We start from the raw sequence: 14,927 nt of genomic DNA, 5'->3' as shown, positions 1-14,927 counted from the left end.
AAAAACATCGAAACAAGACAACCTACTGCCTTGCTCGCTCTCCATTGTGAACTTGGTTCAACAGAGCTGAGATGCGAGAGTAGCGACTCCACGTCATCCTGTTGCTTTTTATGATTATCTCTGAAACAAAGGTAGGTGGCATCCAGGACCAAACGAAGACATCTACAATGTGTGACAGCAACGAGCAACGTTGTTCCAATGTTAAGTAGTTTCGTAATCTTTCGGCTGCTACGTTCGCGGCCAACATTACCGGTACGTTGGTGAACAGGAAAACACATCGAACGAAACCATTTCCTCTTCTTGCACACGCAGCTCTTTTATCTGCGCATTAAAATTTTTTGACGGTTTCATTCGTCCTTCCTCACCACGGGTGCCCAAAACTTGGTCACGTACAACAAGATTGTCTGTAAACGAGCCTCAAAAGGAAGCTAAGCTCGTAAATTTTCGAAAGTCCGCCCTTCCTCTACTACTTTAAACCCATGTATGTCCCTGATTATCTGCTGCAAATGATAAATTCAGTTCGGATGTTTGTTTGATATTCGAAAGAAGAAGTTGGCTTGACATGCTGCTAAGGAGCGTTGTTTGTTTGATGGTTTAATTCACAAATATTCATGAAGGAAATCATAACATACAGACACGAAAACTTTTGAAGTTTGGCGTAAATGAAGGAAGTCTGCGGATCGCTGCTCTGTCTAATTCACTGTGACATCATAATCAAATACCTGACTATAACCGCCATTATTTCTGTGCTTAGTTTAATGTCATGTTTATCTCTCAAAGTTTTTCGGGTATTCTCTAGGTACGGGATTCGCCGAAAGGTTTAATATTTATCCAACGCCGAATGTTGACCGAATCATTTTAATTTTGCACGAAAGTACTTGAACATAAACAATAAATATAAAAAAGTAAAAATACAATGGGCACTGATAAAACCACAGGGGTGGCCAACATTAAATTTGCCAGACTGGCAGGAGAGGAGCGCAGCGCAAGAAGTTGTCAATCGACTTGCAACCATAGTTGTAACGTCATAATCATGGAAATATTTGAATGCTGAGCAGGAAATCAGTCGTCACGCTGTTGAAGAGAGAGACCGAGTATTGAAATAAAAATCTGCGGGAAAGCGGAGCTGGAACTCCGGCAAGGTTAAAATTTAATTTTGAACAAATTCTTCAACATTACGCTGCATCCTTTTGAAGGGAAGAAGTCAACACAATACTCACCGACAGTTTAATCCGCGCGATTCTATCACCAACTCCTGTGGATATTTTTCTTCATTGGACTATAAGTGTCTAATTTGAGTCGGCAGTTAATGTGTGCGTCTCAATATGCCAATGTTACAGCATTCCAGTATACGAGCGAGGTGGGCTTCGCATAAAGATATTCTCATTTTCAACATAACGACGTAATGTATTATGATGAAGAATAGCGTTCTAACATTATAGAAATGGTTGGAGTTATTTAATGAAGCCTACATATATGCAGTCGTCTGGCACAACGACGTTTCATTACGCCATTGCAGGTTGTTGACCACACGTGGTCATTAAAAAGAAATATTGGATCCGATGGCCGTCAAATGTCATGGGTCGATAAATCCAAATTGTCCCAGCGAAATTCTCATTTGAAGTCGTGGTGAGCGAATTCGGCGTTAAGGTTGATTCGCGATCAAGATGACGCGTGGAGCCAACGTGTTCGGGCGGGCGAATAACTTCCTGCATTGCATCGTGCGTCCAAAGTCGTGCGCAGTCTAAATTGCGTCGTGATTTAATGACACCACGCCAGTTGCGACTTGCTCGAGAAACTTATTGTTTTAAGAACCACTGATCTGCATGCTTATATTTCAACGCAGTGATTCTTAACATTTTAAAGCTCGCTTTTTTAAAAATAACAATTACCAGGATGTCACTGTATGCTGGGGGTTAAGGTTGAAACGACACATTGACGCACGCTGGACAGGTGGTAACTCTATTTAGTCCACATTCTAATCCACAGAGTTGCAAGTATTTTGGTCAAACGTAACCAAAAAAACGAGTATCCAAATATGGCTCTGAAAAATTTCAAGTTGTGCACCTTTGGGATATATTAAGAACCATTGACCTAATGTACAAGTTATAATTGTGTTATCTCTATGCATTCTTTGAGTTGAAGGAGAAACGGATGAAGAAAACAAAACAACTGATGAAACCACTCTTCAATACTGTTGCGTATCTGTAATGTCAAATATGAGTCTCGAATCGGTCTTAACAATATTATTTATAATCGATGGAAATCCTATTTGATTAGCGCATTTGACATTAGATCGCACATGAGTTCTAATTGTTGTGTTTTCCTAATCTGACTTTAATTAACTCTCGATGCAAACATTCCAACAATATTTGTTTACCACGAACAATTTTGGATACGAAATTAACATGCGCAATTATACCAACGCCAAACTGAGTGAATTTACGAACTGAGGAGAGCACAGTACCGCTGCACTACCCCGCTCCACCTCAGCTAAACGCACACGGAAAGTTACATTATTTTAAACCGGAGAGAAACAAAGCGAACGAAGGATTTTGAAAAGAAGGACTAACGGTCAGCGAACAGTTAACAAAAGACGCACTCTCACACAAAACAATGAAGGACTTCTCTAAGGCGACACATTTAAGCTGGCCAATAAAATCACATGAAAACACAGCTGTTGCGTAGAAACTAGTAACGAGATCTAATCACGTGAGAAAGCAACCGTTGCTATACATTTTGAAATGAGATGCTGGACAAGACGCTACCTAAAATGCCTTAACACAAAAACCCATGGAAAGAGATTCCGGACGTTGATGACGAAACTTGCTGTTATGTGACCATAGTTCATATTTCCAAGAATGCAAACGTTGCTATGTAACGTAAAATTACGTTACAAATACAATAACAATTTGAAACCTTCGTGAAACCAGTTTCGAGCATATTTTGTTCAAGTTTTGCTGTCCTGCTGTCGTAATTCCATATGTGCCATATGTTGTTTAAATAATTATTAATTCCCTGTAAATAGACCAGAAATTGTTACTATTTTTTTATTTTATTTTCTCTTGGGCCATTGCAAAACATATTGTTATGAACAAAGTTATTTCCGTATACCACTCAAAAGACTATATTACAACAATAAGTATCATTACATATCCACACAATGCTCAAGTATTTATGGATGGCAAATGGCATCGGAATGAAATTCCTCAAGCACGTTCACTCAGGGGTAAGATTTGGTTCTGCATCTGAAAAATAGAATACATGCTTACGTTAGCCTTAACAACAATACAAGCAATGTTATAACAGCAATTGTTTAAAACCTTAAAAACAAAATAAAACATTAAACTTAGATTATTTATATGGAGCCGCGGTTCCGAACACATCAGCGGGAAACCCGTTCACCCAACGAGTATTTCGTAATAATTTGTGGAAAAAAGTTGGATGCGGTCGCAACATTATAATCAATTTTAGTGCAATTTTTTCCAGTGGAAATGTGCTTGAGTCAAATGAAGAGCCTTTACGAGAGTATGATTGAATTTCGTTTAATTTGACAAGAATCATGTGCACAAATTTAGATAAGTCACCTAAACTTTCATCAATATATGTTTGTTTGAATACAAACCGCTACACATATCGGTGTTGCTATACGATGGTATTGCTGACCTGTACAAAAAGTGCCATTTTGTGGGCACAAGCAGCAGTAATGCTTTTCCTTTTTTAATTGTTGACATATTCCAAAGGATGGACAATCCAGTTCACCGCTTCTATATCTGCAGTGGTAGCTGTTATAAATAACTGGATCAACGATGTCGCATTTAAAAGGTTCATCTGCAAAAGAATAAAACCCACATAAAGCACAGATGATCATGATCTTGTTTTCCAAATTAAACAAAATGCTGTTGACGACTTTACAGACCAACTATCTCTCATAAGAAATACTAGCAGTCAAGTTGAAGGTACAGTTTCTGCAAGTAGCATGCTGTTGAACAAAATATCCAAAATCATAATAACGTAAGTTTACAGTTAGGAATAAAAACTTTTAAAAACTGGCTCTCCTGTCTATAATTGCTATCGTTCACTCCAAAAGCATTTATCGTAATTACACAACAGGAAACTTTTTTTAAATTATGTAAATCCGTGATCAAAATTTTAAACCCTAAATAACAAATCTCACCCAATGCTGATACAAAACCAATTGACATCATTAGAATAATAAAAACGGCTTTATCCATTGCGTAACTTTACGAACAGAAAATTTTACTAGATCTGGGTGCAAAATACTCGACATATGCTTGGTTGTGACTAAATTTTAGGACTATGGGCCCATATTAAACTTTGATGCCACGTAAGTTCATATTACCTGGTTTGACGCTGTGGCCTTTGCACCTCCGGTTTAAAAATAGCGTTCGTTCCGCTTTCGCAACCTTTGTTGTAATTTTGTGGCAATTGTTCTGACTGCCAAGTAAACGATGCAGTTTTGCAAGCGACGAATTGAAGAAATTACACTTTGTCCAACGTATAAATAATCAACTGAATCTGTCCGTGTGTTGAGACAGCCCCCAGACACAACTGACAAATTTTGGTTGAAAAACGACGCATTTGCTGGTTGCATGGTTATAAACTGCGTGCTGTCCTTACAACGCGTTTTAGGCTTGCAGAAAAAGTTTGATTCGTTGCAAACACGAGACTTGGTTTAAAATTTTCGCTAATATGTAAACGCTAATATAAATCCAACAATAATAAGTAGCACTTTAAAAAGTGTTGGTAACGCAATACTGAGGCAGTGAATGTGACATCACAAAATTAAAAAAATTGGATTGTGACGTCACTTTAGAATCAGAGCAAGCGTTTGTTTCTTGTGCAGCAATGCTCTTCTTTTTAACGAAGCTGAAACTCAAAGTGCTGGAATGTCTTTAACCCTCGCAAAAAGAGAGAGAGCCCAAAACAGATTAGTTTGTTTGTCTTTCATGCAGCGTTTTCAGGAAGATTTAAAAGCTAGAATAAAAGCAAACGCGACCCAAAATTTTACTGTGGTGTTGAGTACTCGACCACCATTTTCGTTTACCAGCGTGTAATGACTTCTGACGCAATTAAGTTAGGAGATCATGCCTATTTTGCAGAGTAAACACAAACGGACAATTCAGCACTCATTCAATCGGTCTGAAAGACGATGTGGTTTTTATTTTTCGCCATCGCAGTATTTACTCATCAACATTAACAATAGACACTCCAGGAAACGAGAGTGCCGGACTGCACGAAAAGGACGTGAGGCAAGTAAAACAACAAACAGCACAATCGTATGTAAGTATGTTTTGTGTTTTTGGTTCGGTTTATACGAAATCGGAGCTTCGATAGAAGTGTTGGTTTGTCAAACGACCCCATTTTAGCGCCACTAAACTACGACTTAAAGGTGAAGAATATTTTTTACAAAAGTATTTAATGACACAATCCTTTAATTTAGCGGTTTTCAAACTGTTGAACACGCCCTACTAATGCACAGTTTCAACCCACAACTTTATTTAGGTTGCACAAGCAAGGTTGAACTGCATTTTCTAACCACTTAGTTTCGCGCATAACATCTCCACATATTGAATGAAATCATTTTTGTGAATCTATTTAGAGAAGCACGATATTGCATATAGAATACTGTTTATTATATAAACTAGCATTCACACACAACAAAAAAATATATTTAAATCTCATTACCAAGGGCATGCCAATAAACAAAGTAGTGGAGAAATATTGCTTGCTGTAAAACATGAGATTACTGTTACCTAGTAAATAAACTATTGTTTTCTTATGATATTTCAGACTGCATTGCAACAATATTTTGTGGGCAATTTTAAAAGCAGCACTTTAAATACTAAGCATTATTGGGTACAGAAACACAAGCAAAAAATACAAGTAGATAACACCCCAGGATTACGCAAAGAAAATCCTTTGTCGACTAGTTGCACCAAAAAGCCACCAAAGTTTAAACAATAAGAATCACCTAACAAAAGTAACCTATTACCACAGATAGCACTTGCATAGATAATTGCTTTGAAAACATTGGATTATAAATTATGCTGAATAAATGTTGCTGCTACCACCAAATTATAGCCCATAACGCACATCGGTGGTCGGGTATTTCAAGATTTAGCTTTCTCACAACCAGAAAATAGGTAAATTTTGCAATTCGCAAAAATAGAAAAACAAAGTTTCATACAAACGAGAAGACTGTTTGTTATAAATCTCTGGCATCAGTTATTTCTTCTGGAAGCTTAACAGTCATTCCATCCATTTCTTTAGTAAGATGAACCTGACATCCCAATCTTGAACTATACAAGTTAAATAGGTTAATAGTAATTATATTTGCTGTGTTGCTATATTCACCGGGTAAAGGTTTAAAACGACAAACATTAAAGTTGATAATTCCATCTTAAAAGTTAAACAAACCAATACTTTATCACTGTTTGGAAATACCTGACATTTTTACAAAAATCAATGTGTACAAAATTATAAATAAAATTAACACATTTGGAATTCACTGCATACGTTTCTGTTAAACCACAAGCAAGATCAAGCATGTCCATTTCTTCCATGAGAGGTTCCTCTAAAGTGTCAAAAACCTTCTGATCAAATATTACATGGCAAGTGGAACACGCTACAGCTCCTTCACACACGCCTGACAAAAAATTTAGTGACTTCAATCACACAATTTTGGCATTAATGGAATAGGCCCATGATAACTCAAACAACACCTAATACTTCTCGATGAATTAACTTCCCTATGAAGTTGCAAGATTAAGTAAATGACAAAAAAAATATAATGTCAATCTACTATTCACTCATTGGTTCAAGCTTAATTAAGCATTGTTTTTCTTAGTATATATGCATGAAATGAACAGTTATCACCATAAGATTCAAGATCCAGTTCACTGTCAATGACGACATTCAAAATGGTGTCATCAACATTAGCTTGCACTGTGTGAGTTTTTCTGTTGCGATCAACTATATTGATAGTCAATCTGCATATAAACGACTATGAGTTAATACAAACAATTCTCAAAAGAAAAATCAATTTTCAGTTTACAAATTTCACATTGCAAACTAGGTAGGTTATTTCGCATCAATTAGTTTAAACCATCAAGCTAACTAAAACAGAACATATATCATAGTAATTGTGCAAAATAATTACTTGTCTGTGTTCAGAAGGGAAGCAGTTTGTATTGACCGCAAGGCAGTTACAGATGAAGTTCTTCCAAATAATTTTGGTGAAAGAGTTTGAGAATTTCTCAATAAAAGTCCTCTTACAGCAATTTTAATTGCACTGCAATCATGGACTATCGGTAAATAAGATGCCCGCTGCAAAAATGTTTTAGCTATGGTGCCAAGCATTTTCTTCTAACAAGAAGCTGCGCAAACGTGACCAATCAAACTACTACAATTATTTAGAAAAGAAGAACTACTTTTCCAGCATGACCTAATGTAAATTGAGGATTATTGGTCAGGTTTGAGCGGACAAAGATAGAAACTTTAAACATTGCTAAAAATTTCTCTTTTAACATAAAAACATAAAACACCAATAAAGTAATTGCTCAGTAATTACTCAACAACTCTAATGCAAAAATATAAATAAAACAAGGCAATCAAAAAAAATTGCAGTGCAATTAACAACGCGACTTGAGCACGAAACAATGCAATGTACGAAAGAGCGAGTGGTCAAAATCGAAAAACAAATTTTGATGTTTCAAAATTTCATAATATTTTTAACAATCTGTGAAGCTGTAGTATTATCATCTTAAAGCAAACCATTTGCAGATTTGTAAAATAGCACTTGTTTATGGTTGAGTGGATATTGTATGCTTGTTTCCTTGGAGCCGGCGTCGCTAAATCAGCTGATTCTATTCGGCAAATAGGCAAGGTTTTCCGCCAATATTTTCCGCATGACTAGTGATGAACTGCCATGGACATTCTGGTGAAACAAAAATAGAAACAAAAGTTAAATCGACAATAAAATGAGCAGTTTTTCGTATAATAATTGTTAATAAAGATATGAAGAAGTAGTACGAATACTACAAAACTTTCCAGTTGCGTGGTAACAACTTGTCCGAAAATATAAGCATGACAGTGATCAGTCATGCATAAAAGATAAAGATAAATGTTAAGCTCTTACCAGTCTACTATTCTAGTGCCTGTCGTGATATCATTTTGTAGTAATTAGGTTAATTAGTAAATGACAAAATACCTTTAATATTTGGCGTAAAGCATATTTGTCTAATCGCCGAGCGTTTAATATTTGATTGCATTATCAAAACAGTCCATTATTGATCGTTAATAAAATGTTTGAAAGTAGCTTACAAAATCCTGACCAAGAGTTTGTGCTACACGGAAGGAAAACACCAATAAGGTATTTTACAACGTGTTGAATAACAAACATGTGGTGTAATTTTTTCTTATTATTTGCTAATTATACAGTATATACTTCCTTGTAAATCCAATGAAATTTTTTCCCTCACAATAATAAATATGTAGGGAGCGCGATGACGATTATTTGTCAAATTCTCAAAAAACACTGACAAGCAGAAACTTGAGTTCCAGTTTTAACTTCTCAAAAAGTGGTAAGTTTTTGTACTATTAACGTAAATAGGAGGTTGTTTTGAAATAAGTTACTTTTTTGTCTGTACAGTATACAATTCAACATAATATTCACACTATTATTGCACTTTCTAATTGTTTTGCTATCATAATCATGTAAAAATATATTCCAAGTTTTAGTGCAGTGAGCCATCCAGATGCCATATATGTTAAATGTTTATATGATGTGCAACAACAAATTTATTTTGCACATTGACTTCAGTGTTGGTAAAAGCAAATGTATGTGTTTCTGTTCTGTCTGTGGGCAGCATACTTTTTTTGACATCTAACCATTTCAAACTGTGTACATAATACTTTCTTTTCTATGCCACAATCTAGTAATTTATCAGTAACCGAATTACTTAGGTGCTGCGATGGTGAGCATGGAAACAAGCAGAAGTGTTCCGAGCATTGCAGACCTTGAACAATCCATAAGTGAACTAAAACTTGAGTTATCTGACTTAAACCAAAGTTTGTCAGAAAACTATGGAAAAAGTGACATTTTCCTGAAGCGTGACGCGACGCCCGATGGGATAGCAGTGGTCAGACACAGGTTTGTAAACACATTTATGCCAAAAAAATTATGATTACAATTGTGTATAAGCACTGTTATATCTCACAGTTGTAAATTACACACAAAAACATCTAACTGATCCTTTCATTTTGGCAAACACCAAAATTGTTTGTCTATCCAACTACAAGTGTCAAAAAGTAATATGAGTGGACGAACTTATTTTGAAAACGGAAAAAGTAGTTTAAATTTTGTATGGGCACTGAAAGACCATAAAATGGTGTTGTTAGAAGAAATATTGTTCACAGTAGCTGTTATGTATTCAGCAACCAAGCAAATTTCTCATACAATTAAAGAAATAAATGAAGTCAATGCTTTCGACATATTTTACAGTTATGACGATGAAGACCCCGAACTTACATACCTGATGCAACGCCATGATGAGGAAGCAGTGAGCCACGCTGCTCCCGGGGACACCAAGTGGTTTAGAGATCCAAAACATCTGACCAAGCCCCTTGGGGATTACCCCACTATGCAGGGACTGGGAGTAACCAAAAGATCTGTGTCTCCCGTGAACAGAAGTGTGGGGAGATTCGGGGCCGAAATTGCTACAAAGGTTTGCGAAAAATAAGACAATCGAGTTTATCTTGAACGTTCGAAACAATTTTGTAACCAAATAGGACGTTACTGGTGACCTCACACCGCTAGATGTCGCTTCAAACAACGCAACATTCCCTGTTCGTCTCACCGCTCCACATATTGTTGGTGTCAGATCACTCTTGCCACCGAGGTATCCGGTTAGAACGCAAGACAGGGAGCGGACAAAATCTCCTGGATCCAGATCGAGGTAAGGAATAAGCTGATTAATGCCGCAGTGTTCTGGATTGTAAGTGTGTTCTGGATTGATCACATTGGCGTTGCCATGGAGACCATGGTAAACTTTTATTTAAAATGAACACGCTCAGACGATTTTTATTCGTTGGGCAAATATGCTTCAAAAGCTCTCACTTACTTACGTCCATACAACCTGTGGCTCCAACAAAATTACTGGCCGGCTGCGCAACTGCATGATCGAGTTTCACGCTTCATCTCTTCTCCATATTATTTTTTACAAAACAAACTAAATTCGTGTAGAAATAATTCCTCTTTTTTGTTTATTTGTTTTCTTGTTTCAAGCAAGACCAAAACATTAACATGTGACGCACATTGTATAGTAAATGACTTGTGGTTATTTCACAACTACAACTTCTCGTCGCAGATCTGTCGAAATCGGAGCCTTGCGCAGTCGCAGCTTATCGGTCGGTAGATCACGTGGTCGGTCAAAGTCACGTGGCAGAGCACGTGACCGTTCCCCTTCACCGCTCCCGGTGTGGATGCCAACATCACGTCACGCCAACGCATCTGCCCACGCCCCTCCACCACTCAGGAGAAATGCAAGGGGTCAAATTGTGTCGGCAAAGAATTCTCCACAGCCGGCCAGGTACAACTGGGTTGTTGTTGGTTCCAAGTTCATTGTTAACAAAAATCTTCTTTAACAAACCGAATCGTTTTGTTTTTTGCAATATTGACTACAACCTAAACGAAGCGCAAATACAATTTGTAAAATAGCAAGGGCAGTTCTGAATCAACTTAAGGGGCAAGGGTGAACAACACAGAACACGCATGCCAAATGTGACACGCCACAAGATAGCACGCGGACTGATTTTCACCTGTAGAATATATTAAAATGTGTGTTGTTTTAGATGCATTAATGTTCAATAAAGCTTTTGCCAACATGTTCAAGACATCTCCTCTAAAATTGGTCACGCAAATGTTTGACACGTGTCAGTGCACAACAAAAATGGCTAAGGCTACTGTTTGAATGGGCAACCCCTGCCCCATAGGTTAACATGACATATATCAGTATACAAATCATTCAGTTAACGGTTACAATGCTCACGTGCCATTGAAAAACGCTATATATTAATTGACAATTACCAGAGGTCGATCTCCCGCTAGACGGCGCCCTGCCACCGCAACAGGACATCGGGAAAAAACCAGAACCGAGAAACATTTGTCCAAAAGTCTCAACTTGACGGGGAAATCCCTACCTATGAGCTACACAAGATACAAACGACCAACAGTAAGTTCAAGTTTAACTAACTTTGTTCCCAGCATTGTGTTACCTGGCGATCATAAATGAAACAAAACTGAACCAAAATCTAAAGCTTCACGTTGATTTGCCATCCTGTTGTGTACGAATTCTTGTAGCCGATATTTGTTGTAATTTTCGATGTTTTTAAATTGCGAAAATGAGAAATTCCTAGAGAAACTTCCAAGTTAGTTACAGCATCTGCAACAGCATTGTAACAAGTCAACCTTTGCCTCGAACACCAAATACCAGCACTTACGAATAACATTGCCTCCGTTGCAAATATGTGAATTGTGATTCTGATAGGTTCAACCTCTGCCTGGAAGATCAGAGTTGGCTTTTCTGGAAGCTGCCGATCAGATCGACACGAGAAAAGCTTTGGTTGAGAACAGTCCCTACCAACAACAACTTTCAAGGCGAGTTAAACTTTACATAATAATCGTTGTTTACAACATATTGCATGTATTTGTGTACCTTTTCACCAGCAAAATATACATCTCGCGTAAATGAACAAATACGCTAGTCTTACACTAAACAGTGTACAGACCTGTCGCTGTACCAGATCAGTGATGCCCAACCGTTACATCCCCCTTTCCATATTTTCCACTTCAAAATCCTAACCACATGGCAACAAAAACAGTACATGACTAAAAAACAATCCATGTCATATACTGTAAATTAATACCACAAAAAATATTTGTCATAAACTTACTGCACACAAATATGCAGTTAAAAGGCCTTTCTTGAAATAAGGTAATTCATTCTGGTTGTGTAGCACTGACCATATAGTGTGTGCTTTTGAAAATTGTGATCAAGGTAAAATACAGGCCTAATACCGGACCTGAATATACATTATTATTATTATTATTATTATATGTCGATCTGTGACGTCATAACAGGTTACGATTGGAGAGACTTCGTGTTGAGGAAGAATATCTTCTGCAACTTAAACGAGAATCGGAACTGGAACGGATTCGAGGTCCCAAACCTAAATGGTGCGACTCCTTGTTACATTTTTACTCTTCCGACGTAATGGCCAACCCACTGTTAGAATGTGTTTTTTTTTATCATTTTTAAAAATTTTTTGGTCTACTTTGTATTTCAAAGCCCCGAAATTCCTTTTTTTATTTTGCTGAAATGAACTAAAAAATCAAGAAACTTGCGGGTATTTAAGTCACCCACACACACCGACTAACCAACTGGAGTTCAGCGGCCAATGTTGGCGTACTCTGTTATGGTTGCTCTGTGGTCTTATAACGCACAACTGACCAGAGAAAGTCCTGACTCAACATACTTTCTGCTTGATTTGATGACGCTTGCTTTCATTTTAAGGTACGAAAAGAAAGGTCCTGATTTCCACTATGAATGTAACAAGAACACGACCCTCCATAAGAACAGAGATCATTGGGCCGATACACTGAAGTACAGGGACAGCTTACTCATGGCATCCCGAGAATTTAAAGAAACTATGATGGAATCTGACCTATACTGAAACCCACTACAGAAGTACGTGTGGCTCTTATGGTCAATCATTTTTGCCACCTTAGCATCGCAACCTCTGATGGTTAGCAAGTTTCGCAACACAGAGGATTTTTAAAACAACAGTAATTTTCAAAATTATGTTTTTAAACTTTCGTGACGCAGTATAGACGCATTGAAGTCCATAATTCTTTCCTCCGAAATGTCGTTGAACAAGGTTGCCGTCACTCGCAGACTGGCCGATCGATAGTTGTTTTGTTTTCGTTATTCTTGGATAGTTTGGCTATTTCAAATTGTTTGACAGCAATTACCGAGTGCTTAAAGCTGTCATGGAAACGTATCTTTAAACCTTTTTAGTGGACAATGGATCACCCTATATAATTTTCTTTACAAAATGTGTTAAATGCGTTTTTAATGCATTTTTTTAGCAATATTGTCCCACAATTTGGTAAATTTGTGTTTTGCAGTAAATGATGGTTTAACAAAACACAAGGTAACCATGAATTTTTCCGAAGTCTTAGCTTTGATTTAGTGTAAGTGCGGATTTGACCGATGTGTGTACTAGTATGGAGTGTGTGCTTGCGATCCACTGTATTTAATTAGCGTTACTGTTGATTCATTCTACCACTGTGAAATTGTTTTGCACACGAAATGTGTAATTTTGCTCCTATCTCATTATACAGCGTAACATAACCTCATTAACCAATCAAGTTCCTATTATTCAAACCTTTTAGCTACGATTGAATTAACACACACCTCAAATAGAGGTCAATTGTTTTTGTGTTAATGTGACGTCATTATAAGAGAACAATTGGTGGCTTTCGTGAAAACATTAGTTTCTTTGTTACCATCATGTATTTTCGCCTGTGTTTCAACTTCAACAAAATTCTCGCGTTTCTGAAAACTTTTTATCTTTACAATTTTAGAAGCTGTTACGTGCAGAAATTTTGATCGTAACAAACTTGTTTTTTTCGTTATGTTACTTTACCCAGACACGACCCGTAGATCTTGCTGTGCTGTTATGTGTGTTCATGTATTCACAATAATACAAGTTTGTCTGATGTTTTCGTGTCCTACCTTCGGCTGCGCAAACGGGTTTGGAATTCAGCGGGAGTCTGGAGCAGAATTTCCTGTTTGTTTTGTTCTTATTAGCATTTTTACGCTTTCCTTGGGTTTAAAACCACTGTCAGAAAGTTATCTATTCTGATAGTTATTGTGTAACTTGAAGGACCTCCATTTAAAATAACCACGTTACCATGCGAAGCAGTCAGTAACCAGAAACCTTATTAGACCTTTCCACCTGATAAAAAAGTAAGAGCTGTATAAGATGTTAGGTTGTCACAATACAAAGTAACAACGTTGTTAGGTGAGAAGCAAAAGAAGGCAGTGTTAGTGAAATACTCCACAGGTGACAAAACAAATTAATAAGTGTAGGTGATTTATTAGGTACAGCAAAAAACGTAAGCGTTATTTTGCACTACACTGGAACAGGGTTACATGTATGTACAACAATGGTTAGGTGAAATACCTTTTCACACAATGTGTCACATTTCATTAGCAGGCAAGTTTACAATATTCAAATCATGGTTACTAGTGGCAACAACATTCTGGCCAGCTACGAACAAACAGGATCAAAAAATTCGCCGCTACCAAAAATCTGGAGCTTCTCATGCTTACTGCACCAACATTAGTGGCAATAAACTAAATTAATGTTAGTTTTTGTACACAAACACATAAAAAGCAATTGCTACATCAGAGAAAAAAGGGGGCGATTAAATTCTGCACAATACTCAAGCAAGTTATTGATACTGTGAAAATGGGTATGTCATGGGTTCCATCGGCAAGTGCCTGCAATTTTCTACAAACAAAATTTTTATTTCATCGGGAATAGTAAAAAATACTGTTGCAAAAACAGGCTTGACAACCAAGCAAAATGACTTGTGTAAAAGTGGATTTAATAAAAGGTAGTAGCATTTGTATGGTTTAATACACAAATGGAAGTCTGCCAATTTGTGGGCAAGATCTGGCAAGGGCAGTTTGCAGCCAAAGGAAGCAATTTTTTGTGAAACAGGCTTTCAGATGTAAGTGAGGATTGCGATTGTGTAGAAAACGTAGTTGCTGCTTGTAATATAATACATACAGCACAATTCTATATGACAAAGCATAAAAACAACACTATTAAAT

At 37.1% G+C, this 14,927-nt stretch overlaps 2 protein-coding genes across 2 annotated transcripts; one reads left to right on the top strand and one right to left on the bottom strand.

Annotated features, from left to right (window-relative positions):
- Positions 1 to 5,198: 5,198 nt before the first annotated feature.
- On the bottom strand, positions 5,199 to 7,459 carry LOC145894802 (adrenodoxin-like). Its single transcript, XM_082983447.1, has 4 exons — positions 7,184 to 7,459; positions 6,901 to 7,013; positions 6,541 to 6,670; positions 5,199 to 6,323 (listed from the first exon to the last, which is right to left on the bottom strand). Exons 1-4 carry the CDS (start codon positions 7,381 to 7,383, stop codon positions 6,230 to 6,232), a joined length of 537 nt encoding a protein of 178 aa, XP_082839573.1. The 5' UTR covers positions 7,384 to 7,459; the 3' UTR covers positions 5,199 to 6,229.
- A 745-nt stretch (positions 7,460 to 8,204) lies between these two features.
- LOC145894694 (uncharacterized) lies at positions 8,205 to 13,806 on the top strand. The gene is made up of 10 exons (XM_082983332.1): positions 8,205 to 8,395; positions 8,521 to 8,606; positions 8,989 to 9,175; positions 9,527 to 9,749; positions 9,814 to 9,980; positions 10,392 to 10,613; positions 11,114 to 11,255; positions 11,571 to 11,680; positions 12,164 to 12,259; positions 12,597 to 13,806. Exons 1-10 carry the CDS (start codon positions 8,328 to 8,330, stop codon positions 12,754 to 12,756), a joined length of 1,461 nt encoding a protein of 486 aa, XP_082839458.1. The 5' UTR covers positions 8,205 to 8,327; the 3' UTR covers positions 12,757 to 13,806.
- The last annotated feature ends 1,121 nt before the right edge of the window (positions 13,807 to 14,927 follow it).

The sequence above is a fragment of the Ascidia mentula genome, chromosome 3 (assembly GCF_947561715.1).
Source record: "Ascidia mentula chromosome 3, kaAscMent1.1, whole genome shotgun sequence".
Classification (NCBI taxonomy): Eukaryota; Metazoa; Chordata; class Ascidiacea; order Phlebobranchia; family Ascidiidae; genus Ascidia; species Ascidia mentula.
This window is presented reverse-complemented; position numbering and strand designations above follow the sequence as displayed.